The 24,020-nt window shown below is 42.7% G+C and overlaps 2 protein-coding genes across 7 annotated transcripts in view; one reads left to right on the top strand and one right to left on the bottom strand.

Annotated features, from left to right (window-relative positions):
* Positions 1 to 3,679: 3,679 nt before the first annotated feature.
* chd8 (chromodomain helicase DNA binding protein 8) overlaps positions 3,680 to 24,020 on the bottom strand; it is a 36,780-nt gene continuing 16,439 nt past the window's right edge. For all 5 annotated transcript variants that reach the window (XM_080440109.1, XM_080440111.1, XM_080440112.1 and 2 more), the window contains exons 24-40: positions 22,878 to 23,098; positions 20,774 to 20,976; positions 18,568 to 18,724; positions 18,202 to 18,291; positions 17,991 to 18,094; positions 16,762 to 16,885; positions 16,587 to 16,662; positions 16,107 to 16,378; positions 15,281 to 15,513; positions 14,268 to 14,957; positions 14,063 to 14,166; positions 8,400 to 8,615; positions 7,424 to 7,519; positions 6,321 to 6,446; positions 6,014 to 6,118; positions 5,273 to 5,377; positions 3,680 to 4,704 (exon numbers count right to left, since the gene is read on the bottom strand). In XM_080440109.1, the coding sequence (XP_080296235.1) occupies positions 4,342 to 4,704; positions 5,273 to 5,377; positions 6,014 to 6,118; positions 6,321 to 6,446; positions 7,424 to 7,519; positions 8,400 to 8,615; positions 14,063 to 14,166; positions 14,268 to 14,957; positions 15,281 to 15,513; positions 16,107 to 16,378; positions 16,587 to 16,662; positions 16,762 to 16,885; positions 17,991 to 18,094; positions 18,202 to 18,291; positions 18,568 to 18,724; positions 20,774 to 20,976; positions 22,878 to 23,098 (3,285 nt within the window). In that variant the 3' untranslated portion in view covers positions 3,680 to 4,341. The remainder of the gene's footprint in view (positions 4,705 to 5,272; positions 5,378 to 6,013; positions 6,119 to 6,320; positions 6,447 to 7,423; positions 7,520 to 8,399; positions 8,616 to 14,062; positions 14,167 to 14,267; positions 14,958 to 15,280; positions 15,514 to 16,106; positions 16,379 to 16,586; positions 16,663 to 16,761; positions 16,886 to 17,990; positions 18,095 to 18,201; positions 18,292 to 18,567; positions 18,725 to 20,773; positions 20,977 to 22,877; positions 23,099 to 24,020) is intronic.
* LOC308093802 (zinc finger protein RFP-like) lies at positions 9,749 to 11,750 on the top strand (the record flags this gene model as incomplete). Of its 2 annotated transcripts, none has more annotated exons than XM_080440165.1 (2): positions 9,749 to 9,837; positions 10,114 to 11,750. In XM_080440165.1, exon 2 carries the CDS (start codon positions 10,116 to 10,118, stop codon positions 11,748 to 11,750), a length of 1,635 nt encoding a protein of 544 aa, XP_080296291.1. In that variant the 5' UTR covers positions 9,749 to 9,837; positions 10,114 to 10,115. The 2 variants fall into 2 exon arrangements, with proteins under 2 accessions (XP_080296291.1, XP_080296290.1); XM_080440164.1 differs by having other exon boundaries at positions 10,107 to 11,750.

Below are 24,020 nucleotides of genomic sequence, written 5' to 3'. Positions count from 1 at the left end.
ATCTAGAACCCCCATCACACAGCCTTCATGGAACCACTGGAAACAGGCTGCACAGCACATGGAAATTACCTACCTGGGTTGTATTTTAGAGGACAATCTTTCCAGTGAAAAAAATGGCAACAAAAGTAATCAGTAAAGTCAATTAAAGAACAAGATTTTTTAGCTAGATCTACTCGGTGGTCAGTAGGAATACATTGAGGACTTTAGCTGGAGCACTCATCCAAACCCAATGTCATTTTGACTATGCATGCACCTCATGGTACTCTAGCACCAAAAAGGCATTAAAAACAAAGCTTCGGACCTTTCAAAACAAACTGGTCAGGCTACTGCTTGGCCTCACACCTAGAAATAACCTACCCATGATCATTATGCTAGGGTGGGATGGCTCAGGGAAGAGGACAGAGTACAGCAACTTGCAATGGACCTGGTCTTCAAGATACTCAAGAGAGCAGGGATACCCATGTACCTGTCAGACTACTTCAATAACATGAAAGACACTCAGGAACAACAGAGGGACCTCCACTGATCTCGTTCAACCCAGATTCGGCACAAACGTGGGGTTAAATTCGTTCTACTGCTATGCCACCAAAATGTGGAATGCCCTACCACCAGACATCAAAAAGTGACTCCTTACCTTCCTTCAAAACCACTAAAAGAGCACCCGTCTGCAATTTGTGACTGGTCCTAGAAAAATCATCTTAGCTTAACAGAAATGTCCCCCCCCCCCCTTTACTGTACTTACGTTGTGATGTATATCTTTAAATGTCTCGATGAATTGAGTACACAGGTCCACAATGTAAACAAGCCCCTAGGATTTTTGGTGTTATCCTTTTAGCATCATTGTAAAATCGTACCACTGTACTATTTGCAAACTGTTTAATAAAGTATTCAATCAATCAATGAAAGCCCCCTCTGTGGATTTACTTGGGGTCATGTCTGTCCCATTGCTGGCAGATTGCACAAGCTTTCTGGTTTACTTACCTAGTTCTTAGTAGTAGTAGTTTTGTTATCTAGAGGTTCTGGCCGCTATGCAGCCCTCACATCTAGAGTTCGGGCCACTATGCAGCCCTCACATCTAGAGTTCGGGCCACTATGCAGCCCTCACACCTATACGTCGTACTCTGTTGCATCCATCTGTCTGTGTCCCTTTTATGCCCATATATGGAGATCCCCATGTCGTCATCAATATATGCCCATATATTGGAATACCCATATATGGGCATATTGGTTGGATTGGCGGTTCTGGAAAACTGGATATCCGAACTACTCGACAGCAGGCACCACACACCCTCGAGTCCTTGCAGCTGCGCGCGCCGAGTTTGAAGTCGGTCGGTCCCATATACAGTATGAATGCACATGACCATAGCGATCGGATCTGTGGCTCAGGACAACATCTCTGTATCCGTCAGTCCTGGTCGTTTTTATGCCCATATATGTAGATCACTGATGTCATCAGTATATGTCCATATATGGGCATGCCCCCTTTTGTGCCTATATGGAGCCGACTGATTTGTTCGCGCCTTATGCCGCGACGACACATTGAGGTTGGACAACCCACTCCATATTTGGGCGTAGCTGCATTGGCAACTCCTTATATGGTTATTGCCGAGTCATGATATGAGCGTGGCGACGTGGTCCGCCAGCCAGACGTAAGCCTATTTTAATATAAGATTTATAACCTCATCCACCGTCCACCTCCAGGCTAAGGCCAGTGAGTGTATTGTACTGATACTGATATTGTCATGACACTTAATAACTAGGATTCCATAGGATACTATGGGTGCGTTCGGAAATGCGTAGCGGGAGCGCACTCGCCAATTAGTTTGTATTGGCCAGTGCGCTCAGTGCTATATTTCCGAATGCACCCTATGTATGAATGTCCCACACTCTGCCCAAATATGGAGTTCCACATATTCCTCATGGCTCACATAGCTAGATTACACATGGAATCCATACCATAGTTTTGCATCAATGACAACAGTTTTTGTTTGTTTGAATATAATGTCAGGCAATGGTATCAGATCAGAGTACATCTGATACGATCGACATCAGTCTTGCCCAAAAATGGAGACCCACACTTACATCATCAACATGACGGCAGAGATATATTAAAAAAAAAAGGTTTCACGAAGCCATGCCGTATATTCAAGAGCGCCTGCTGACACTGCGTGCACAAGACATTTGGCACCGACTGGTGTACTGGTTTGCGAGATTAGTGTGGACAGACAGACAACATTTTGGGGACATACACGTACGTACTGTACATACATGCACATACAGGGGATATCTTCAAGGGCCTTGCTATGGGCCATGTGTCCTTAATACATTTGATTGATATAGGCCACTGGTTCTCAATGTTGGATCCAGGGGCAATCACAGGTTCAAATGGACCCTCACGGCTCTGTAAAATTGACTGTATAAAGAGACACTGCCTAGTTAATTCAATTCAATGTGAGGTAAGCAGGCAGGTAGGAAGGCGGGGACAACGGGGACGGAGCGGGCATTATGTCTGTGATTCTGTGAAATAAACCCACTACTTAGTGGCAAGTGAAATTAACACATTTTAGCACCAGTATTATTTTTGAAATCATCTGCATTATTAAATTAATAACAACATCAATTCATAGCCTAAATCACAAAACATTTGATCTGTCGATGTACTTTGCTCAGTTCAGAGCACAAAGTAATTCCAACTATTAATGTGCATTGTAGATACTATGTTTGTGTGAGTGGCATGTACAAACACACACACAGTAAATACACACAACAGTGGCAGTTCCTTTGGGACAAATATTGCATATCATTTCGCAATATCACTTTGAAAAGGACAGAACATAATGATTGAATTTAATCCAAGGTTTTAAACCTTTTTGATATACTGTACAGTATGTGTATAAATGTTAATTTAACCAGGACATGTGCAATCAAGGCAGCCATTTGTAGCACAGTATGCCCAGATTATAAAATGAAGGCAACAAATAGAGATGTACCAAATCCTACCAATACCACTTTTCCTTCCCGATACAAAGTACCGATCCGATACCTGTGTAATTTAAAAAAATGGGTTCTCAAAGTGGGGTCCAGGGACTCTGAGGGTTCCAAATGGACCCTCACAGGTCTGTAACTCTGAGAGTGTACAAATGGAAACAAATGGGCCCTATGGGTCTCTCAGAATTATGGGGGGGTCCTTAAAATAAAAAAAAATTGAGAAGTGCAACATCGACTGAAGCATTCAAAGTATAAAATAATTGATTACTGTAAATGACATCATCATGCGATACATTATGTGGTATCGTAATGGCATAGACTGGCATACTCGCCGATACCGATACCAGTATTTTAGGCTCTATCGGCAGCTTTTCTGAACAACTCTACAAATTATGTCAGATTGATTTCCTTATTGTGTCTTTGTTTGATGACACCAACTTTCACGACAACACACAAACTAAGGGACACGGTTGCTTTCACTGTAGATTGCTGTTATTTTCATATCACAGATACAGTCAGGTCATAAAACAAGAATAATTACTCATAGCCGTCATCTTTGCACCATAGCACACAACTGACCAGCTCTACATTATACAATACACCCATCCTCCTAGCACTGCATCAGTAACTAATATACCCCCCGCCCCCCCTTCACTCTCCCTCCCTCTCCATTCCCTCCCCTGCCCTCCCCTAGAATGAAAAACATGTACATCCACACACCGGATCCCCTCATAGCTCAGCGACTCATCTAGATGCACCTACCGTGGCTGAATGTAATCATATTGAGGGGATCTCAAATCACGTTCACTGCAGTACACGTGTGTGTGTGTGTGTGTGTGTTTGTGTGTGTCCATCCACTCATTCCATTTTCACATAGCGCCAGCATGGGGGCTCATTGATAAAAAGAAATCATGATGTGTTTCTGTACAGCTGGGTGCCCCCCTCCCCCCCTTTTGGTCACGGCTGGGAATGCGATGGCATTACTAGGACTGGAGGAAAAGACGGGAGAGCGGCGAGTTGTGAAACAATAGAGAGCGTGGCATTTAGCGGCACCTGGTTGCAGGCCGAGTATGACACAGAGGATGTTCCGAGGAGAGAGAGAGAGCTAGAGCGTCATTACGAATAATGGGAATGAACACGGGTCGGGTGCAAACCTGCTTGTTTCCTGATCAAAATAAACAAAACATTACAGAAAACAAATGAATAAAAATAGGAACGGAATTATTCATCCATAATTCAGATACACTTGATAAAAATAAATGAGGAATAACGTGATTTCATGATAACATGATATCATTTTTCGTGAGAGTGAGAGGTGACCGAGTCGGACAAACGTCTGGGTTGTTGTTCAGGTCAATCCTCTGAGCTAGAGGAGTCGTCAGAGTCTTTCTGCGTCATGATGACGTCGTCCAGCAGGGCTTCCTGATCCGAGCTGTCGTAGCCCCCTTGGGAGAGGCTGTCGCCGCCCTCCATTTTCACATCAAAGTCCGGGCTGGTGAGGAAGTGGTGGGAGGTCTCCAGCTCCTCCTCGTCCATCATGTAGGCACCGTCCGAGACCAGGGTCTCCTCAACTCCCCCCAGGAGAGGGTCCTCTTCTTCGGGGGCGGGCACCGGAGCGTGATGGTGGTGGTGGTGGTGGTGGTGACGGCGCCGTGGTTTCTTGGGGACGTCCGAGTCCGAAAGGAGACGGTGGAAGAGGCTCTCGGGAAGGAAACCCTGCAAGATGAGAGCGCTGCAATGTTAGAGTCTAATAATGGTCGTGGCCTCTGTGTCCAATCTTTACCAGTCGATAGTACGTTACTATATGTGCAGATTGTAAACAAGCTGCATAACAACGTGATATTTAGTGGGGAAACCACAAGTACAGTATACAGGCTAGGCTGCTTGTGTTTATGTCCTAGTGTGGCGACTGACTACATGCAAAAGTGCTTCACAAGGACAAAGCTGGCGTAACTAAGGCTTTGTTCAGACTACAGGCAAATCAGATTTTTTCTCAAATCTTATCTTTAGTACTAACCGGTCACTGTTATTTGAAGCGGATTTGTGTATTCAGACAATGTCGACCTATCCGCATTTGCTGCTGTGGTAATGATTTAACGACATAGGCATGAGTAATGCTTCATTCATGCTCCGTTGTATGCCGGTGTCTCTCGCCAAAAATAGCAGATCTACAAGCTAGCGATGCCTTGTGAGCTTCTTAGATCTGCCATTTTCGCTATTCATCCTACAAAAACCGTACATAGGGTTTGGTTAAATATTGTATGAGAATGCTTCCCCAACTTACAGAGTTGCGGACAGTTTCGGACCAATCAGGAGCTACAGCGTGGTCATGATTCTCCTCCAGATGCTCCCTCAGATCCTGCAGCATGGGACAGAATGCAGCTCCAACCTGAGGCAGACAGGGTTGTACAATGAATGAATGAATGAATTATTTTCGTGTCCGGCTGCCTTTCACAGTCCATCCCTTACGGGATTATTCAGACACAATTGAAACAGTTTTTCCAATGCCAACATGCTGACACCAAAATAATAAACAAAATAAATAAATACCACACTGTATACATAACTCTGATCAAAAGTACAGTTTAGTGTTCTAATTTTCAAACTAGAGAGTGGAGGGCAAGAGAGAGAGAAAATATTTATCAATTTAAAAAATGTTTGGACATGAAGACAACAAATAGGATAGGATTTGACTTTGGAGTTCTTTTTTTTTGTACTTTGTTGCTCGTTCATTGTTTTTGTTTTGTTTAAATTTGCATTTTAGTGCAAGTACTGGTTGTATGTGCCGATCCTCAAGTACCGATATCATTTTTTTAAAGTCGAATAGGGGGCAGGTATTAATATTATTATTTTCTTCTTCCTGCTCCTTTTCGCCCATGGGTGTATTAGATGAAATTAATTAATATCCTCTGATAGGAATTGTATTGTACTGTGATACACTACCATTTGCGACACAAAAAATTAAATGAAATAAATAAATATGAATATTTATCGTCACTGACAGCCTCTAGCAATTATGTTTCACCTTCTTTCCTGTCCTCATGTGGATGAGCTTGATCTTCTCGCTCCCTGTAATGGCTTTGTCGGCCCTCTTCCTCCTCCTCTTCCTCTTGCTCCTGTTCACCAGAAGCTAGGGTGCCAGAGAAAAAAAAGTCAACAAAGCCAAAATGAAGACTACAACATCCTTCTAACTCCAACCTTAAAAAGGTTAGAGTTGATGATAAATCTTTACATTCTCATGAAAGAAGTGGTACACTGAAATGTGACATTGAAATATGGAAATACAAGGTTTCTTCCCGACAGCAACAAAATGATACAATGATCGGAGTTACCTCCAGCATGTCTCCCTCCACCTCATAGTCGGGGTTCTCCTTCAGCCAGTTGGGAGGGTCCCTGCGTCGCGGGGTACGCTCCATTGGGTCATGGACCAGTCCATCTGGGTCTGATAACTGAGATGCCTGAGAGGGCCACAGGCATTGGATTAAAACATGTCAGTATGAAAGCTCTATCACATTCATGTTTATGCTGTGCCAAGGGCTGTACATTCGTTGACATTCAAATTCTAAATCAACACTAAAATGTTTGTCAAACACGCTTTTATTCTGCAAAAAAAGCATTGTTTGGGAATTCAATCAAAAGGTTGAGCCTTTGCACACTTCCATTCCACGTTTTATTTGGATTTCATGTGAGAATTGATTTCCTAATTGTTGGATTAGAGAGCAAACTGTAAAACGATGTCTAGGAATTAAACAATTCACGCGTATATAGAAATACATTAACGTAAATACAAAGCACCACTGTATGAATGAATTGATAGTCAAAAGAAAAAGTCCCATCCTTTGCACAACCTGTTTTGACGTCATAAAATATGAACACATGTAAACACGACACTGTACTACAGAGGAACACATTTAAACATGAAACCGTACTAGATGGGACGTTTAAATGGTTCATCGTTTAACCCATTAAGACCTGAGGCGATTCTTAAAAATGTTTCCTAATCCTAACAGTTTTTTGAAAAAAATCTGGAAAATATTTTTTCACGATTTAAAAAAAATAGCAGATCTACAAGCTCATAGCGCGGCACTCGGTGCCGCGCTATGAGCTTGTATATCTGCTATTTTTGAATAGCCAAAGAAATTTAAAGTGACACAGATGCGTTCCAGGTATTAATGGGTTAAACAAAGCTTTGATTTGGACCCGTAGCTGATAAAGAGACATCGTGAGCATTTGGACGCTGTTCACCTTGTTATCTTTGTAATGAGACGGTTTCATTCACTTTATTCAATTAATTCTGACCCATCAGCTCAATTGCCCTACATACAGTTGTTGCAATTTTAATTTGTATAAATATGATGTCACGGTACGTTTAAAATCGTTCCGCGTGTACCCGTTTACAAGAAAATGTAATATTTGCCCCATCCCTGCTCTTTACCTCATGGTCTTTACGCTTCTTGCGGCCGCTGCTCTCCCCTCCTGAGCCGTTGGGCATCATGGCATGCTTAGAGAAGGTCAGCTTCAGCCCTTCCTCCTGACAGTGGAAGAGACAGAGGCCATCATCAACTAATCGTTAAAGCTCCAACTCAGTGCTTTTCAAACTCTGGGTCACAAAGGGGGCCAAGGTGGTTCGCAGGTTGGCCATAATACACAAGCTTTTAACGTAGAGAAAAAGATGCATGCAGAATTTGCTTTACACCATTTCGAGGCAAGCTATTATATTTTAAATATAATGCAATAATTGATACAAACAGATATTTACATAGCTAAAATCGAGACAAAAATGTATGTAAAATTGTTCGAAATTCTCACTAAAATGTGTGACCTTGAACTGCGTTGTCCGTTTCATTCGATCATCAGCATGTTTGAAGACTGAAAAAACACTGACGACGCGTAATGTAATGCACAGATTCTAGAGGCACCAAAGACCATTTTTGACTAATAAGTGCATTCTGAGGGTGAAGTTCAAAATGTTAAGATCCTCTTCGAACAGCATATGCCTTAAAGTGATGTATGATGTAAAGCTGTGACTGGATGGTTTGGAGTCAACTCTAGGCACTACCATTTGGGATTTAATTTGATTTATAGCTGAACTTGGAGGAGAGTAAACTTTGACAAAGAGTCAAAGTTTCGTCAAAGTCAAAGGTCGGCGAAAGTGAGCACAGAGATGTCTCTGTGCTCACTTTCGCCGACCTTCATGAGAAATCAACCTAGTCTGCCTGGCTGCGGCATGCTGTGAAATTTCAAACCGTATGCAGTAGTAAGAGGGTTTAAAACATGTTTCATTGGATACCGTCACGGCTACTGATGCATAAAGTGCCCCGCTGCAGGGCCCCTGTGTGGAAACATGGCTCCGCTGAACGAAGTCAGAGCTGTGTCGTTCGAACATTCACTTCCACCACGTTTCTTCATACCTTGAGAAGTTTGACGGTGAACTCCCCGTCCTCGCCTTCAGCTCCGGGTGTGATGTTTGCCTTGCGCATCAGCCGCATGTAGGCCATTTCATCTCCTACCACCTCTTCGGCGCCTGGGTTGAGCTGGACCTCTGGTACGTAGCGCCGGCCCGATGGCCACTGGCCGCTCGCAACCATAGTGCACAAGCTATCCAGCCGGTTGATCAACACACGGTCCTGGCACAGAGAAGAGTTAATTAAGAGCATGTCGGTCTAAGCTGGCAAAGAAAATATTATTTAAATCAGACAACATTCACTGGATATACTGTATATTCAAATAATAATAAAATTGTATATATTAAAGAGATCTCACATTAGGATTTGAGTGCAGTAAGTCAGTGATATAAAGTGGGGCCAGCCCATGTAATGCTTTATAGGTTATTAAAAGGATTTTAGAATCTATTCTGGACTTAATGTGTCCATACCTATATAAGGAAGTGTTAGTCCTGACTCTAGTAAGCTCCAGACATCGTGCGGGATCAATTTCCAATTTATAGTTTGTGTCTGACACACCTGCTTAAGGCTGAACGATTAATCGTTTTCAAACCGAAATCGCGATTTGAAACCACGTGATTAGCTAATCGCAAAGGCCGTGATTTTTTTATTTTTTATTTTATCATAATAAATAAATTTAATATTAATCCCAGAGCACCCGCAGGACTTGTCTCCTTCTCTCCAGAGTGGCTGCCTCTCTCTACAGGGAGCGAGAGGGCAGCGAGCCCCCCCCCTCTCTCTCTCTCTCTCGCTCTGTCCCTCTCATAGAGTTAGGTCCCTCTCCGTCGAATACGAGTATTTAAAGTTTGTCGAACGTGTTGCGCAAGTCACAGATGCCACGCGTAGCGGTAAAACATTATTTTCGGTGCGACACAAGTAGTGTAGTTGTAGTGTTGCTCCTATCTATGTTTGTTTCTGTAAGTGTAACTTATATTTTTCCCATCATTATTAAACTATTACTGTTGGATGCTGTGATCCAATGTAAACAATACGATGGAAAGCACTTCCTGGTCAGTGTTGCCAGGTTTTGTGAGAGAAATAAGCAACCCTGTCTATGAAAACAAGCCCAAAAGAAGCGACTATGAACTGTATCTTTGTCACTTATGTGTACAGTGGTGGGAAAAGTACTCAAATGTTGTACTTAAGTAAAAGTATATCAGTGAGTCCCCTTTTCGATTCCTGCTGTATGTCATTCCCTCTTAAAGGGGAAACAAATGAAGTACAGAGAAGAGTGGAGGTTGTGAAGGGTTAACAGCAACAGAGCAGCCTCTCAGTCAGTGACGCAATCTACAGATAAAGTGCAGTTCGGTGGCAGTGCACAAACACACACACACACACACACTCTCTACTAGAATACCTTCAGTTCAACAGGATTTTTGCTGAAATATTGAGAACGTAAAGACAGGTGAGTAGCCTACATGAGATAAGGATTTATTATTCTGTAACAGAGAACAAAGGCATATTAAACTGTGACATGATCTTCCCTTAAGTTTCGTTTTCCTGGAAATCCTGTAGTCTAATCGTTCAGTTGGTATAACAACAGGCTTCCCTTACAGTATGTGCCAACATTATTGAGCTCTTTTCTAATATGATGATGCAGATCAGATTCATAACTATTTAGCTGTCAGTAGTAACATTAAGGAATTTCATTTTTTCCCCCATGTTTATTTTCAGTGTATAGTAATGGCGTGTGCCAGCAGTCTCCTGTCTGAAGAGCAGTTCCTGTGTTCTATCTGTCTGGAGGTGTTCACTGATCCAATCACCACTCCATGTGGACACAACTACTGTAACACCTGTATCACACATTTCTGGGACACTAGTGATGTGTGTCAGTGTCCACTATGCAACGAAACCTTCGATAAGAGACCAAAGTTCTCTGTTAATAAAGTCCTCTCTGAGATGGCTGATCAGTTCAGGAAGACACAGAAGCTGACAAACTATCCCACCGCAAACCAGGAACCTGCTGAACCAGATGAAGTCCCCTGTGACGTCTGTACTGAGACCAAGCTCAAAGCTGTGAAGTCCTGCCTGGTGTGTCTGACCTCCTACTGTGAGACTCACCTGGAGCCTCACCACAGAGTCACAAGGTTAAAACGACACAAACTAATCGACCCTGTAAAGAACCTGGAAGACATTCTGTGTAAGAAACATGACAGACCTCTGGAGATGTTCTGTAAGACTGACCACATGTGTGTTTGTCAGTTCTGCACCGAGTCAGACCACAAGTTACATCAAATTGTATCTCTGGAAGAGGCATATGAAGGAAAGAAGGCTGAGCTGGGAAAGACAGAGGCTGAAGTTCAGCAGATGATCCAGGTGAGACAACTGAAGATTCAGGAGGTCAAACACTCAGTACAGCTCAGCAAGAAAGATGCAGACAGAGAGATAGCAGAAAGTGTGCAAGTCTTCACTGCTCTGATGAGCTGTGTTGAGAGAAGCCAGGCTGAGCTCATTGATGGGATTGAAGAGAAGCAGAAAACAACAGAGAAACAGGCTGAAGGCTTCATTAAAGATCTGCAACAGGAAATCACAGAGTTAAAGAAGAGAAACTCTGAGCTGAAGCAGCTCTCACACACTGAAGACCACCTCCACCTCCTCCAGAACAGCCTTTTCATCAACACCCCTCCACCCACAAAGGACTGGACAAACATCAATGTCCACAGGTCTTCATATGTGGGGACTGTGAGGACAGCTGTGGCTCAGCTGGAGAAGACACTCAGTCAAGAGATGGAGAAGCTGTGTGATGCTGAGTTGAGGAGGATCCAGAAATATGCAGTGGATGTAACTCTGGACCCTGATACAGCAAATCCCTACCTCATCCTGTCTGAGGATGCAAAACAAGTGAAGTTTGGAGACATAATGAAGAATCTCCCAGATAACAAAGAGAGATTCTCACCATGTGCCAGTGTCTTAGGAAAACAAAGCTTCTCCTCAGGAAGGTTTTACTATGAGGTTCAGGTTAAAGATAAGACTGAATGGGATTTAGGAGTGGCCAGAGAGTCCATCAACAGGAAAGGGGAAATCACACTGAGCCCTGACGATGGTTACTGGATTATATGGTTGAGGAATGGAAATGAGTACGAGGCTCTTGATGAATCTCGCGTCCTACTCCCTGTAAGAGAGAAGGTCCAGAACGTGGGAGTGTTTGTGGATTATGAGGAGGGTCTGGTCTCCTTTTATGATGTGGAGACCAGAGTTCATCTCTACTCTTTCACTGACTGCACCTTCACTGAGAAAATCTATCCATTCTTCAGTCCATGTCCTGATGATAAAAACTTTGCTCCTCTGATCATCTCTCCTGTTAATCACACCGAGTAATATGATCCTCTTTTCTTTTCTTTTTTTCCAAAGACAACTTGAAGGGCTCATTTACAGGTTTATTAGTTTATACTTTTTTTTGACTGTCATTTCAAATCCAGCCATTTAACTGCTGTTCCTAATTGTTGTATTCTATTGGATTGGATATTAGTCTGACTAATTGAATAATTGAGAAACTTTCCATTTTGCATTATTTAATCCTCATCCTAATAATAATGGTAAAAACTCAGCTCCACTGATCATTACTCCTCCTGTCTAAAAGAGATGTAATTAGCATCTAAATCATAATATTAATTTGTAAATTCATCTGTTTTATATTACTTAAATCTTATATTCAGATACACTAACATTCCAATGTTGTCACCAATCTCTAAAAACAAAAAAGTGGGAAAAAGATTGTTGAATAAAATAAATATATTAAAATAGCATTGTGTGCATGTATTGCAGCTCACCCTAACCCTATATTCATACAAAATGGACAGTATGTCAATCATAGTGTCTATACATAGACTACACCACTGGCAATCCACCCATCAATCAATCTTCAACTTGCAATTGTAATACTCCATGTTTGTTGTGATGCGTTCAAATGAAACTCCTACCAATGTTATGTCCTGCCTCCCTGTACTGTTTCACTCAGAAATACGCCACGATATGCAACTGAAATGGTTTCCAAATGCAGTTTAATCTGGACTTTAACGCCCACTGTATTGCATGTTATGTATGCAATGTGCTAAAGCAGTGGTTCTCAAACATTTTCATGTCAAGGACCCCCAAATGTATATGTATTTGGTCGCAATCCCCCATCTGAAGAGATTCTGTTCCAGCCAGGGACCCCCATAAGAAGATTTGTGTTCAAAATGTTCAAAGTTATTCAAAGATTTTCCACAACTGCAAAATGTTCCAATAATAACATCAAAACTGAAAGCATCAGGAGGACTCGGTCAGGACACAAAACAACACTGTTTGATCCGGTTTAAGGCCCGCCCGTCCGCAGCCGATAATTCACACACGTGAACAAGTGCACAACGTATCCGTATCAATACTGCAATGTAGAAGTACTCTGTTACAAGTAAAAGTCCCAAATTCAAAATTTACTTGAATAAAAGTACAAAAGTATTGGTATCTAAATGTACTTAAAGTACCAAAAGTAAAAGTACTAATGTTTGAAAATAGCCAATCTACAAGCTCACAACGCGTCGCATCGCAGCGAGTTGTGAACTTGTAGATCGGCTATTTACAAATAACCTAGGTATAAAATAGGGCTAAAGTGGTTAATGTAGGTTTTATAATATTATAATTTATATCTGCAAAGTAACTAGTCACTAAAGTTTTCAAATAATTGTAGTGGAGTAAAAGTACAATATTTGCCTCTGAGATGTAGTGGAGTAGAAGTTAAAGTATTGGAAATTAGAAATACTCAAGTAAAGTACAAATGCCTCAAAATTGTACTTAAGTACAGTACTTAAGTAAATTTACTTAGAATACATAACGCAGTGGTGGAAAGTAACTGAGTTTTTCACTTCCAAGGACTAGTAGTAATACAATGTACAGTAGGAGAGGACTTTGCCTTGTGAGACAAAAAAGTGTTACATTTTAGTTGAATGTTAATCTACATAAGCTAAATACTGGATATCAGTAAATATGCTTCTGGAGCCATAAGTGAAAGACCTACTTATTTCACTGCTGTGAATTGTTTACACAAAAAGGTAATAATTTGTTTAATTTTAATTTATTGAACTTCATTTCAGAAAAAGATTCTCTTCTTGAGCCATAAGTTAATGACTTAACAAGTTCAATGTTGGGTTGTTTACAAAAATAAGCTATTTCTATTCCAGCTAAATATTTAAATATATACATGGGAAAAAAAGTACTTGGAAGATACATGTTGGAAGCAATGAAGCAATTCATATCTTTTAGTTCTCATCCTTATTCATTAGAATCTAGAACAGTAAATAAATGGTATGCCATTTGGTAATGTTCCATTACTTCCAATTACTTTTTAAACGTACACAGTGAATACTAAACTGAAACTTGACTTAAAAAAAATGTTAAAGACTTTTTTTTATTTTTAAGAAAATTTAAAAAATCGCAATCAAATCGCAATCGCAATATCAGTCAGAAAAATCGCAATTAGATTTTTTCCCAAAATCGTTCAGCCCTACACCTGCTCCAAAAAAGCCTCCACATAAGTGTACAGAGGTGTGTGTGTGTGTGTGTGTGTGTGTGTGTGTGTGTGTGTCTGTGCGTTTTAAATTATAATTGTACCAAGTCGAAGTTGCCTTTGTTGCTTTTTGCCCATTGTATATTACCTTGGGCCAGTCCACTCTGAGGGGATCAGGGAGAGGAGTGCCGTCTTGTGATGGAGTCATTGAGAGTAAGCTGTTCTCTTCATCTCCGTCGCCCATCTTCATACCTGTGAAGAGAACCAAATGAAAGGGAGGGCATGTTCCATTAGTGTGGTAATACACTCACGTACGCCATTATTATACATGATTCCTGAAGCGGCAGACTAACCTTTCTCTCCCTCGCTTTCTCCGCTCTCGTCGCTGCTCCCCGAGCGCTCAGAGGACGACGTGCCGGATTCGGAATCGGATTCAGTGTCAGACATCCCTTCCCCCCCTTCCTTCTTCACTCTCTCGGCTCTGGGACCCCTCTCCCTCGGCCTCTTGAAGCCCCAGCTCCGTCCTCGACTCTTGCCGTCGTGGTGACTCAGGGGCGTGCTCTGGAGCTCAGGTTTGACTTCGGCTCCGAGCAGCCGGGGGGAATCGTCGACCACTTCCTCTTTCACCGCGGGTGCTTCGTCGTCCTCGTCCTCGACCTTCGGCTGAATGAGGGGCGTCGTCGTGATGGAGGAGGGCTGCGGCTGGGGGGGCGGTGGCGGAAGAGGCGGGGGAAGAGCCTGTTGGTTGGCCATGAAGTCCTGGCGGACCAGGCCGAAGGAGAACTGCGGGTCGGCAAAGATGGAGAGTTCGGTGCGGCTGACGCCGTGCAGCGCGGCGCCCAGCATCAGCTCGCGGTCGTGGGTCGGTATGCTCCACCAGGAGGGCAGCTCCGAACTGGGCGGGGCCAGAGTAAGCCGCTCTTCCAGGGAGGGGTGGGGGAGGACACGCTCTCGAAGACGCCGCAGTAGGCTGATGCGGTACAGGGTGCGGGATGCACGCTCTTCGGTGATGGGGGCCAGAGACTGGGAAGCATCTGATGGATCTGGGGCAGAAAAATGTTTTGGAAACAATGGAGGCTTGTAGTGTCTGGATGCACACTCAGTGACAGTATATTACATTCTTTGATTTTATTTGGCCCCAGGGGCAAATTTGACAAAACCATTATTTGAAAAACAAAAAACATTCTTGCCATTAAACTGAAGCTAAATAATCAGACTTAATAAAAAATACTTTTTGCAAGATTTAAATACTGTGATCCTTAGCTTCTCAAACTGTGAAAACTATCAGTTACTCAAGTGCAAAGCTTGAATGCAATTGCTCGACAGAAACAATGAAAAACAAACATTATATGTCACGTGTTCTCACCTTCACCACGAGTTGGCCGCAGGTGGCAGACCCGGCGGCACATGGCTACGAAGCAACGGAAGTACCGACTCAGGCTCTCGTCCGTTTTCTTGTCCAAACGAGCAAAGGTGCGAAAGCGAGACCACTCGAAATCGGACTCCTTGCTGTCAGGGAGGCCTGGTTCCCCCTTTAGCTTCTCTACACCAAAAGTGGACACCACGCGGTAGAAGTCACACTCCTCCCTACGGGTCCACCTAGGAGAATGAGAGAAAGAGGTAAAGGAAAGTTGGACTACCGTTTAACTTTAACCCATTAAGACCGGAAACGCATCCATGTCATTTTAGATTTTTTTGGCTATTCAAAAATAGCAGATATACAAGCTCATAACGTGGCACCGAGTGCCGCGATATGAGCTTGTAAATCTGCTATTTTTGGAAAAATCTAAAAAAAATCTTTAAAAAAAAATAAAAAAATAAAAATCTTTGCTTCTGGGGGTCCCTGGAACAAATTATTTTTCAGATGGGGGTCCGCGGCCACATACATAATATTTTGGGGGTCATTGACATGAAAAAGTTCGAGAACCACTGACAATATAGCAACATACGTTTTAACAAAACAGGATAGTTAGGATTTAGAAGACATTTGTAGAATCAGCCTCAGGTCTTAATGGGTTAACTGTGCATTGGACCATGAGAATGTCACTTAACCACAAGGTTATGCGACGGAGCACCAATCAACACAGGACACACTGGTCCAGCGGTCCTTCAAGCATTGAACAGGTCTTCAAGCCCTGCATTGCACCGGTCTGGAAGCCCTAATGTACAATTATACAACTATGTGTGTATACCTCTGTTGGCGCTCCTGGCGAGCTATCTCCTTCAGCTTGCTGGCCTGTTCACAGCGCCTGCGCCTGCGGTCGCCCTTGGCCTCCGCCTCGATCTTCAGTTGCTCCTGTCTGTAGGTGCGCTGGTAGGCGGTGATCAGCCGCCGTAGACGGGCTGTGAGAGTCGAGCTGGTGGGCCACTCGCATGCGCCACTCTGGGTGGAGGAGCTCTGGGGGACTGTCGGCCCCATCTTGTCCTCTACAGAAATCTCCTCGTCCATGTTCATAGAGTCAGCCTGATTGAAGGGACAGGAAGGTGTTTAGCTTGGCCAGTGGGGTGGATAATCATTTCATGGATGTTCACCCAGTATGTGAATGTATTATGCTTCATTTATGAGCCATGGTACATGCCAAAAAAAACATTTTCAGTGCGTGACACCGCTGTACGACAAAGTGTAAATCGGGTATTAAGGGCTGTATTGCGACTGGATCCAGGAGTCTCACCTCATCATAGAGGTCCTTGGGGAGTCTTGATGCGGGCTTGAACTCCGGATCCTCCGAATATTTGTCGTAGTCAGGGCTGGAAGTCACACAAAAACAAAGTGTCACCGAGAGTGGAAAAAGGTGGACGTTCGCTAGAACTAGTAGCATTTGGTGGTTACTGAGGATATTAACTCACTCATCTCCCATCTCGCCGTCCCCTGTGTGCTGCTCAGCATCAATGGCTTTGTCGTCAGGTCGGCCGGCTCGCTCCAGGAAGCTAAGGTAGGGATCGGCGCGCATTGTGGTGTACATCTCATAACCTGGCAATAGTGAGCAAAGATGAGCAAGGCCGTTAGCTTCTTTTAGAATACATGACAATGGCACATTGGTACCCCAAAGCTAGAGACACCGGCCAGTAACTGCAAGGTCAGACAGATGCATACAGGAGACGGTAAAGGACGACACAGCAGCTTAAAAGAAACATAATTTAGCAAGGAAGTGGATAAATGTTTTTGTGGCTATACCTATGTTTTATTGGAAAACTATGCTGACTTTGAACCTAAATCTAATTTTTCTGATGCGAGGAGATAATATAGATAATGTGTGGCAAAAAATACCCTATGTGGAGTTCCGCTAGGATCCAGTCTAGGGCCCCTACTGTTCAATATCTACATGCTCCCACTGGCTCAGATTATGGAAAACAACAAAATAAGCTACCATAGTTATGCAGACGAAAATCTACATTACATAACCGTATCAACAGAGGACTATGGAGTAAATGCATTGAACAAATCAACAATTGGATGTGCCGCACTTTTCTTCAATTAAATGAAGACAAAACTGAAGTAATAGTTTTTAGAATTGTGATTCCTTTGCTTGATGTACTGTGTAAAGGACATTGAATAGCCGTTGAAATGTGCTATACAAATAAAACTGCCTTGTAGTGATGAGCGGGCCGACCCGTAACCCGCGGGTCAACCCGCGGCGCGGGTGGTCGAGTCAGGATTTCAGAGGCAATTATGCGGGCCACTCTCACACGCAAAAAAAATAATCACATGCTCTTGTTTTGTCTTTATTCCTAATAACAATAAGAATAATAACAATAAAACAGTTTGAATACACTTGGGGTGTATACTTGAAGATTATTTTCTAACCTTCATGATTTTACAGAATTATAGGTACGACCCGCGATTATATGGGTTCGCGGGGCGGGTTGAAGCGGATTGGGTTCCGGGGCGGGGCGGGTCATGAAAAAACCCGACCCGCACATCACTACTGCCTTGCCTAGGTGTATTTAGAGTTCGCCTTAAAAGTTACACCCGATGACAAATGCGAAGTTTTCCTTTAACCACTGAGAACAAACACTAGGCCTAATCAAGTGCAGTTTTTTGGCATATGCATTAGGAACACATGAACAAGCCACACCATGTTTGTAGACTCCGACAAGGAGGGAGCGATCGGCCCAAATGTCCCACCACCCTGCCGGCACGTCCTGCTGTTCCATTTCTGGCATCCAGATGTCAACATCCCTGGAAAGACATCAAGTCAGCTTTACAGTGGGAAGGTGACGTGCATGTGTATATGAGGGACAGAGCACGAGTGTATATGAGTGGAAAGTTTATTTTTATTTTTATACCTGATATTGACTCCTCTCAGGAGGGAGTCCGCATGCTCACCAATCACCTCCTGTTTCAGGTAGTAGAGCATTCGCACCCTTAGCAACACCCTGCAGGAGAAGGAAACACAAGAAGAGGTTTATAATTAAACAAATATTGTTGCTATCGGGCAGAAACCTTGTATCTCCATATTTTAAGGTTTTTCATAAATATACAATCTCACAACATTTTGTGTTTTAATATTTTTGATATTATCGTCAGCAACGATATGCATGCTGTGTGGATACACAAGTGCACATGCATGTGCAAACACCACATTTTCTCACAATCTCAGTTACATTAACAAACGATTTTACTTTGCACAAATGTGGTAGGGCCGCACTAACTTGTTGCACTGGTGTTTGAGGTGTTTGCGGTAGCTGTCGTCCACCAGGAGCGTGTCAGGGTTGTACTTGCGGATCCACTCCACCTTCTGCACGTCAAAGGTGCTCTGGGCCTTCACCCTCTTGCCCTTCCTGCCTCGTGGCACAGGGATGGATAGACCTGGGAGCAGGGACACATGAGTTTAAGAACCACTAAAGGCTCATTTATACTCGTTTACACCATTTGGGTTCATTGACTAGACAAAAAAAAAGTTTCAGTGACTTGGGTCCAAAGAACTGTGCAATAAAGAATGAATTAGCCTCAACGCATAAACATGCATAGACATGAGGACATGAGACAAACACTAGGATTCCACCATTTCCAAGTAAAACCTGCTGTGGAATTGGTATAATGGTTTAAATTGGGAATGTGATTCAGCAAACACTTTTTTTCCCCAGTAGTGAGCCAATTTAAGTACCGTACCTTGGCATAGATGTTTTCCCCTCTCTACAAGCTATTGTTAGAAACAACTATGGTGACACTCTTAATAAAATATGTCTTGACCTGGGTAGATGGTCATCACTGCCCAACTCTCTTCAAGCTCGAGTATCAATCATAAAGATGAACGTTCTCCCTAGGGTTAATTTCGTAAGTTCTATGCTTCCATTGCCACAGCCATCACAGTATTGGACAAAGCTCCACTCAGCTGTATCTAAATTTGTATGGAATGGGAAACGCCCACGTCTTAAACTTTCTTTATTGAAGCGAGCCAGGGCTGACGGCGGCCTTTCATTGCCCAATTTCAAATTATATTATTGGGCCTTCACCCTTCGTCCCCTTTTAAAATGGTTTGACTCGGCAACTACAGTCTCATGGCGAGAGCTTGAGGAGAGTTTGGTACATCCTATTGGGTTGAGAAATCTCATCTACTCAAATATAACTACTAATCAATGCAAAGTTCGCTTTGGGCCAATAATGTCTCAGCTGGTAGCAGTGTGGAGGGCAGCAGAAAAAACGTGCAAGATTGATTTGAAATGGAATCTTTTTTCCCCAGTGTTTAATAATCAAGGACTTTTGTTGGAGGGACGTCCCATTCGCTTTCCTAGGTGGAGTTCCAAGGGGATTCATACATTGAGTGATCTATTTGATGAGAATGGTTTGCGTTCATTTCAGAATTTATGTGACACATTTAATTTGCCAGGTACCTCATTTTTCTTTTATTTACAACTCTGAGAACGGCCATGAGGACTTATGGAGTTCCATGGCAGACTTCCCTTACAATGCACCCTTTACATAGACTCATCTGTGATGTTAGTAGATCAAGAGGCCTCGTTTCCACATTGTATGCATTTTTATCAGAATCTAATTATGGGTCCCTAGCTGTGGATACTTTATGGAGGAATAATATAGTGAATTTGGATCCTGATTTGAATTGGGACACGGTTTGGTCTAATATATTGCTGTCTTCTAGGAATCCAGATCATCAACAGATTCATTTAAATTTTGTTCACCGAACATATTTGACTCCCCGTATATTATGTGCTATGAGGATTTTAAATAGCCCCCATGTTATCGGTACCTTTTTTCACATGGTTTGGGAATGTCCAAATGTTTCCTCTTTTTGGATTATGGTTGCAGCTAAACTGTCATTACTTTTGAGAGCTGATATCACACCTTCTCCATCTGTATTTATCTTAAATGATGTGTCCCGGCTGGAGGTGGAAACCTCCTCATACCCTAACCTTTCGCCAATGGGCTTTAACGTTTTTAGATATTGTTTATTTAGAACTGTCAACGGTGAGGTTACATGGAGCAAGTGAGAGGAACATTGATATGTGGTCTAACTTTGCAGATAAGCTTAAAGGCTTGGTTTAAGTGTTGTACACAGTGTTGTGACCTTGCACAGGTATAGGCACGGTGTTTGGCCCTTGCATTTAGAGACATTGTTGGTCCGGGGAGGGGTAGGTGGGTTTATTATTTTTATTATTATTTTAATTAACCTTCTGTGTTGTTTTTAAGTTGTGTAATGTGTATGTGTTTGTATCTTGTTTTTGTGGAAAAATGTATCCATTCAAACATAATTGTATTGCTGATATAATAAAAACAATTGATAACAAACCAAAAAAAAGCAAACACATTTTTTTTATAAGTTAAGTTTTCCCCCTCCTTTTTGTTACTTGTTCACAACATCACCCAAATTCGTTTCAAACAAACAGTGTGCCTTCCTACCAGAGTGGTTGAGCAGTTGTTGCGGCTGAAGGCCATTCTCTGGTGGCGTGATGAGCTCCCAGATGAAGCTCTTGATGTTCTCGTCACCGCGGTAGTGGAGCAGGCAGAAGACCAGAATGACGCGGCAGATCGTCTCCACGTCGCGCTCACCCAGGCGGCGCTTGCACCTGGCGTGAGATAGGATGTCCCGCCAGCGACCCCAGCTGCCCACGGAAAGGAAGAGAGAGACAGGTGTGAGTAAGGACACGTAACAAATATAAAGGTTTTGTCTCGTCATAATAAGATCGCTGCCTTAGACCAGTGGTTCTCAACCTTTTTAGGCCGCGAACCCCCAAAATTATCATATTTGAAGTAACTGGGGACCCCCCCAACCTGACAAGCACTTGGAATAGTAGGAGTTGAGGCATTACATTTATTTTGACTCGGTTACGCAGATAAATATTGTGAAAATAGCAGATCTACAAGCTCACAACGCCTCGCAATGCGATGCGTTGTGAGCTTGTAGATCGGCTATTTTCAAAAGGTTTGCCTCTTTCTTATATTTCTTGACAATTGGCCAATGTTTCACCAGTTTTTAATAGTATCGTTTGTTGATTACTTTTGATGCAGTAATGGTCTTTTTTGCTTACCATTTGTTTTAGGTATTAAAAAGGTCTTAAAAGTCCTTAAATTGTCACTTCACTGTCATCTGGGGACCCCCCCAAAATCATGTTGGGGGTCCGGACCGATGGATTGAGGACCACTGCCTTAGACAATTGGTTCTCAAACTTTTTAATTTCAAGGACCCCCATAACTCGAGTGTACAAATGGATAAAGGCTGCTTTGCTTGTATAAAAACCCTAAATACATAGCAAGCCCTAGCAGTTTATCATCATTTCTAGTTTTACTGAGGAAATAACATATTATATGTTGTTACATAATGTGACAATTTGAGATACGCAATTACTAAAATAATGATGCTATCCAAATGGAGGGGTGGAATTTACCCGTTTCTTTCCTCGTCTCTCCAGTCTCACTGCTTTTTTCTTTTTCTTGGCTGTCATCTCAGAATTAATCTGCATCTCCATCACTGGACTCCCATTCTGCTTCTGAATCATTTGTCCTTTCCCTCTTATTTCTGTAGATGTTCAATCAGCTGCCCTGCATGAACCTTCTCCTTCAGTCTCTCCCATTTCTGTAAATGTTCCATCAGCTGCCCTGCATGAACTTTCTCCTTCAGTCTCTCCTTCAGTCTCTTTCCTTCCTTCTCCGTCTATAATGCTTCCTTCACTCTGAACGACTTGTAATGGATATTTGAGAATGCCAACCTGTTCTTCTATCATTTCTGTACTATCTAACTTTATCTGAACTAAGGAGGTTTAAACTCACAGCAGGGGTCTTTAGTCAACCACTCTTCATATGAATGTGCTAATTCTAACTCAGCTACAGCTGAGCGGAATGGTCATTGCTATTTGTATGTGTGTACCTATGTTTGTGTCTCTCTTATCCTTAGTACATACCTTATATGAACATTTAGAATGGCATCTTTGGTAAATGGTCTACTATAAGAACTGTGTAAGATGGGTGTTTGGGAGGCTTGTGCCCAGAGGGGCTGCTGGAGCAGGGCCGGAGCCCTGCTTCTCATGATCTGTATGCGGTTTGCTCTGCTGAAATCTTCCTAATAAATGATCTAAAACTTCATCCGAATGGAATATTATTATTATTAATATTTCTATAACAGACTTTAAAAGTCGTCAGATAGCTGTGCAGTTCTCACTACACAACACTCGCAATCGGCTGTCTTAAGTCGTCGTGGACACACTACAAGATCTGTCACCAGGATGCGATATATATATGTAATAGTTTTTATTGTTTTATTTTATTTATTATTCAACACATTTTTATATCTTTTCAGAACATATTTATTGCTGATTGTCTTTCATATTTGTTTTACTTGAAAAAGCAACTGTGGTATACAATTTCAGACTTAGCCAAGAGGACTAAAATTAATGTCACACAAGCTCCCACATAGAAGTGAATACGAGATGGGGGCAAATCTGAATTTTCGAATAAAAACTGTCGTTTGGCTAACACAGTATATACTGTATGTGCGTGGTCCGCCTACCCATAGATGAGCATGTGTTTCTCCACCCGGAAGCAGTCGGTGCGGCCGTAACCTCCTCCGGTGTGCCGGTCAGAGCGTCGCGAGGGGCGGGATTGCCTGGAGTTGGCAGGAGGGTACTCGTCGTCACTGTCCACGTCAGAGAGCTCACCGCCCTCGCCTCGCAGGGTCGAGAACTGCCGGGTCTGTTTGCGCACTCGGGGAGTGTCGATCACAAGGGTGTTCTACACGGCAACAGAGGAAAACGGATAGGGAGAGAGAGGGAGACGCGTTAGTGATGATTCTAATATACATCATATACGCAATTTGGTTGATGCTTTTAGTCCGAGTACCTCACAGTGCCACAAGTGCATTAGTTGCATGGGGTGCTACAGTGGGAAACAAACTTTGCAGTGTCAGTGCCATGCATACCATTGAGCAGGATTTTTCCTGCATAAAGAATTACAAGGCGGCTGCCTCCATCAGATTTTGTGCCGCATCCAGGTCTTGACAAAAGACTGTGTCTGAAGACACTTATATGAAGGCACTGATGGGTGTCTTCATGGAAAACTGTATTTTCTAATAAGCATTGCATTTGGTGGATTTCTGCCAAAGGTATATAAAAAGGCAGCAATTTTCTTCAAGGAATTTCCTCCATAGAGTGTCTGGACATAAACAAACATCAAACATGGATGAAAATCAGCCGCCAAAAACAATTTCTGTGACTGGTGTGGTAGAGGAGACACTGGAGTTTATTTGGCCGCAAAGGAACCAAAACAGAGTGTAAAACTATTCGGAAGTTTACAAAAGGCTACATAAGAACAAGGGTTAGGCCAGCCAGCCAGCAACATCTGTTCTCAGCCAACACCCTCCCCCCACCCTGTCAGGGAAACCCAGCAGGACAATTTTATTTGGCGGGGCATTTCCTGGTTGACAATAATGTTACGGTATTTAATAAAGATTTCCACAATAAATTAGTTATCATTATTGCGTTTCTAAATACTTCATTTTGAATAACCGGCCATGGTACATTGTTTATGAAGACTGATGTCAGACTGGCATAAACTCAGACCTAACATAACCGTCGGTCGGTTAATGATTTCGTTTTTGGCATATGTGGAAGATACTGGGATTGATATGGTTGGCTATAGCAACATATATATTATC

This window comes from Gymnoscopelus braueri, assembly GCF_963280865.1.
Source record: "Gymnoscopelus braueri genome assembly, chromosome: 10".
NCBI classification, from domain to species: Eukaryota; Metazoa; Chordata; class Actinopteri; order Myctophiformes; family Myctophidae; genus Gymnoscopelus; species Gymnoscopelus braueri.
The sequence above is the reverse complement of the archived record's forward strand: the minus strand, read 5'-3'. Positions and strand labels throughout refer to the sequence as shown.